Source organism: Eutrema salsugineum, unplaced genomic scaffold, assembly GCF_000478725.1.
Source record: "Eutrema salsugineum unplaced genomic scaffold, Eutsalg1_0 scaffold_12, whole genome shotgun sequence".
NCBI classification, from domain to species: Eukaryota; Viridiplantae; Streptophyta; class Magnoliopsida; order Brassicales; family Brassicaceae; genus Eutrema; species Eutrema salsugineum.
In genome coordinates this window covers 7,965,879-7,969,680 of record NW_006256895.1, presented here as the reverse complement: position 1 = coordinate 7,969,680, position 3,802 = coordinate 7,965,879, and the positions used below count along the sequence as shown (strand labels likewise).

Here is a 3,802-nt window from a genome sequence, read left to right as displayed (position 1 = left end):
AAATGTATTATACGTTAATGTATAATGAAGTCTAACAGGTAGAAGAACCGTTCTACAATAACGTAGAACCTGGTCTAACAGGTAGAAGATGTATTCTACCAATATGTAGAAATAGTCTATCCAGTAGAAGTTGTAATCTACCAATCAATAGAATATATAAAGACCTATAGAAAACGACTTCTACAGACTGGTAGAATATGTGAAGAACTATAGAAATATGATTTTACGTGGACATAGAATATAAAACATGCATTCTACCAAGCATAAAACGAATTTTAAAAATATTAAAAAAATATTTTTTTTCCATAAATGATATACAAAAATATTTTTAATTCTTTTTTTGGTATTTTTTGAAAATTTTAAAATATACTTTCGAATTTATTTTCAATTATAACTATTATATCTGATTTAAAAGAGCAACTACAGTAAAACCTTTATAAATTAATAATGTCGGGACTAAAATATTCTATTAATTTATCGAATTATTAATTTATCCATAAAAAAATCAGTTTAAAAAACTAATTTGAGACTTAAAAAATATTTTAATTTATTGAGGTTTTAATTTATCGAATATTAATTTATAGAGGTTATACTGTATATCAAAAAGTGACAAATTTTAATTTTAATCAGCATTATTAAAGCGTATCAAATTTTAATTTTGCAAGTAAAATAAATCGGAGAAAAAAGTCGTCAAATTTTAATTTTGTTGATTTTTCACGTTGTAATGTTATTTTTTTTTATGTATGTTCGATGTATCTTAATTTTATATTAATAAAGATAATTGTTAAAAAAAACAAGACGAACTTACATAACTACAATACCTCATTTCCCTGTCTTCTCAGTCCATCAATTATGGCCTCCCATTGCTCGATGAGAGGAGCTGTGGGAGTAATCCTCCTCAGATTCTCCAATGGCGTATCTTCCAGATCCATTCTCAACTCCAGAAACAATCATCTTCTCACCATGAGGAACTCCCTCTCGTCTCACTCCTCAATCTGTCCTCAAACCACTTCGCATTTCACGCCCTCACGTGAAGATGACCGAAACTGCAACAAGCTTCAAGTCCGAAAGATTTGGGTTTCATCTCCTCTTTGTATGGGTCGTCGCTCTTCCAAAATCGCTGGCCGAAAGGTCCGTTTCCCCTTTCTCCCTCTCTTCAAAGTTCCAATTTTTGAATGATTACAAGTGCTTTTACGCTATTACGAGATTCTAGAGATAAGAAATTTAGTGGCTTTATAGCGTCTAGATATTATAATTTGTTGATGCTTACCACTTGTTTGATGAAATGTCTCAGAGTAAGAGTAGGTTGGATATTATTGTAGATGGAACATAACAGACAGCAGAACACAACAAGGAAAAATCCTTTTGAGACTAATATTGTATTGGAGGACTTTGAGCTTCAAGTTTCTGGTGAATACAGGGGGCTCAAGATTCGAAGAAGGCGAAGCTATACTGTAGAATTGGCAAGGAGGTTGTATCTGCGTAAGTCTCTTAACCTTTCTTTAAGTCAAATACTGTGTTTAGCTTGTTGGATACAACTTCTTGTGTGGGTTTATGACAAAGAGTATCATCATGCAGTGTCAAGAAAGGAGGACCAAACCCAGTTTCAAATACAGTTCTAGCTACCATACTTGAGAAAGCAAAAGATCTAGATGTACCGAAGGACATTGTGGAGCGTAATATTAAAAGGGCTTCTGAGAAAGGGCAAGAAGATTTTGTTGAGAAGATTTACGAGGTTAGGTCACAAGCTTCGATTCTAGTTTTATGTTTGCAAATGGCGCTGTTATGGTGAATCATCCTAGTACCTCTGAATTGGTTTTATATCATTACTAAACCTAACCACGTACTATGTGGTTACTGAACCTAACTCAAATTTATTACCTGAGTATCTAATTCAGTGTGATGATATCTTTTGCAGTATTAGAGTTCCAGTTTCTGGCTTTTCGGTCCAATTATAAGATTTGATGACTGTGAAATAAACTATTTTTTTTTATGCTTTAGGTATATGGCTATGGTGGAGTTAGTATGGTAGTCGAGGTCTTAACAGACAAAATTAACCGATCAGTGGCAGCTATTAGATCGGTTGTTAAGGATTACGGGGGGAAAATGGCTGATTCAGGATCTTGCATGTTCAAGTTTAGACGAGTTAGGGTAGTGAACATAAAGGTCAATGATGCTGACAAAGACCAGCTCTTTATTATTGCTTTAGATGCTGGTGCAGAGGATGTTATTGAGCCCCCAACTTATGAAGATGATACCGATGAAGATAGGGCAGAAAGGTATACACTTGAGAATCTGAGTTTCTGAGCACTTACTCATCTTCCTGGCAGTTTTATTGTTTATTCTAGACGATTCACAAGTATACTTTATGTTCTTGTTTTTTTTGTTGTTTTTGTTTCACCTGTTCCTTGTCTCTTTTGTTCAGGTGCTACAAAATTGTAACTTCTAATGAGAACTACTCAACGGTATTGTCAAAGCTACGTGATGAAGGAGTGAACTTCGAGCCTGACAATGGCTCTGAACTGCTCCCTCTGACTACAGTTGAGGTAATGAACCTTGCTCTGTTCTGTAACCTCTATGCCATTCCTTTTCTGCATGTATAATACCGAAAAGACTTATAGTTTCTACTCGTTATCGTTTAGAGCATCGTAGTTTTATTCTTGACGTGTTAAAAGACATTGTAGACTGCATATGCTGCATAAGCAACATTGGAAGTGGTTCTCTGGTAAGGTTATGCCCCCTGGTTCTTGGTGTCTTATTACAGGATATCTCAAATAGATAAACTTAGATCACGAGATTTGATCGTATGTGTTCTGCTTTCTTTCATTTTAACATCTCCCAAAAGAGACTCACACTATCGGTATTCATCAAATAGTTCACTGGGAAAATGTGATTACTCAGGCTGTTGTGGGTTGTTGCAGGTGGATGATGAGGCCATGGAATTGAACAAAGAGCTTATGCAGAAACTACTAGAACTTGATGATGTTGACGCTGTTTATATCGACCAAAAATGAAAAATATAGTACTGGATGCTTCATTTGAGGATATCTGATTTTGAGGCTCATCAGAAAAGTTATCAGGGCAATCTCTGAACTGGTTTTGTCTGAAGTCCGCATATATTCTGAAGGAGTGATGGTTCGCTACACACTTACGTTCACTTCTTCTAGTTTCCAATTTGAAGCTACAGAATCAAGACAATTACCCTTAGACTTCTTACTAAACTGTTTCTGAACCAAAGACTGTTTAAAAAAATCTATTTATGTTCATTAATCACAGAGCAAAATGTTTGAGCAGCTTACACATCCATAACTATACCTAGTGGCAAGGTGGGCAGGAACTCGAATTAATCACAAAAGATTCACATAGCTCTTCCTCTCTTCTCACTCTAACTGATGGAATGGCTCAAACAATGCTTCAAATTCATGTACGAACTTTAGTCACAATAGACACAGAACACAGATTTTCAGCCCAATAAGCAAATCTTTATTCAATTAAGTATTCTTCTTATTACAAGAAATATCTTCAATCTATTATATAATAGGAGAGTTTTCTCTCCAGCAAACCCATAAATAAATATGCATTTAATACATATATATATATATATATATATTTATTATTAATATATTAAGTATAATTAAATATAATAAAAAAGATTTTAGTGTTAAAAAAAATTACAATTAGATATTAATAATTAAATAACTTTGTAATACTAAGTAAATTTAAATAACTATATTTTATTAAAGATAATATATTATTAAATTGAAAAAGAATTAGAAAAAATAATGATAATTGAAAATAAAGT

The 3,802-nt window shown here is 33.2% G+C and overlaps 1 protein-coding gene across 1 annotated transcript; it reads left to right on the top strand.

The window, feature by feature from the left end:
• Positions 1 to 826: 826 nt before the first annotated feature.
• Positions 827 to 3,293, top strand: LOC18025637 (probable transcriptional regulatory protein At2g25830). The gene is made up of 6 exons (XM_006408750.2): positions 827 to 1,131; positions 1,421 to 1,482; positions 1,579 to 1,735; positions 2,002 to 2,279; positions 2,426 to 2,546; positions 2,922 to 3,293. Exons 1-6 carry the CDS (start codon positions 853 to 855, stop codon positions 3,012 to 3,014), a joined length of 990 nt encoding a protein of 329 aa, XP_006408813.1. The 5' UTR covers positions 827 to 852; the 3' UTR covers positions 3,015 to 3,293.
• The last annotated feature ends 509 nt before the right edge of the window (positions 3,294 to 3,802 follow it).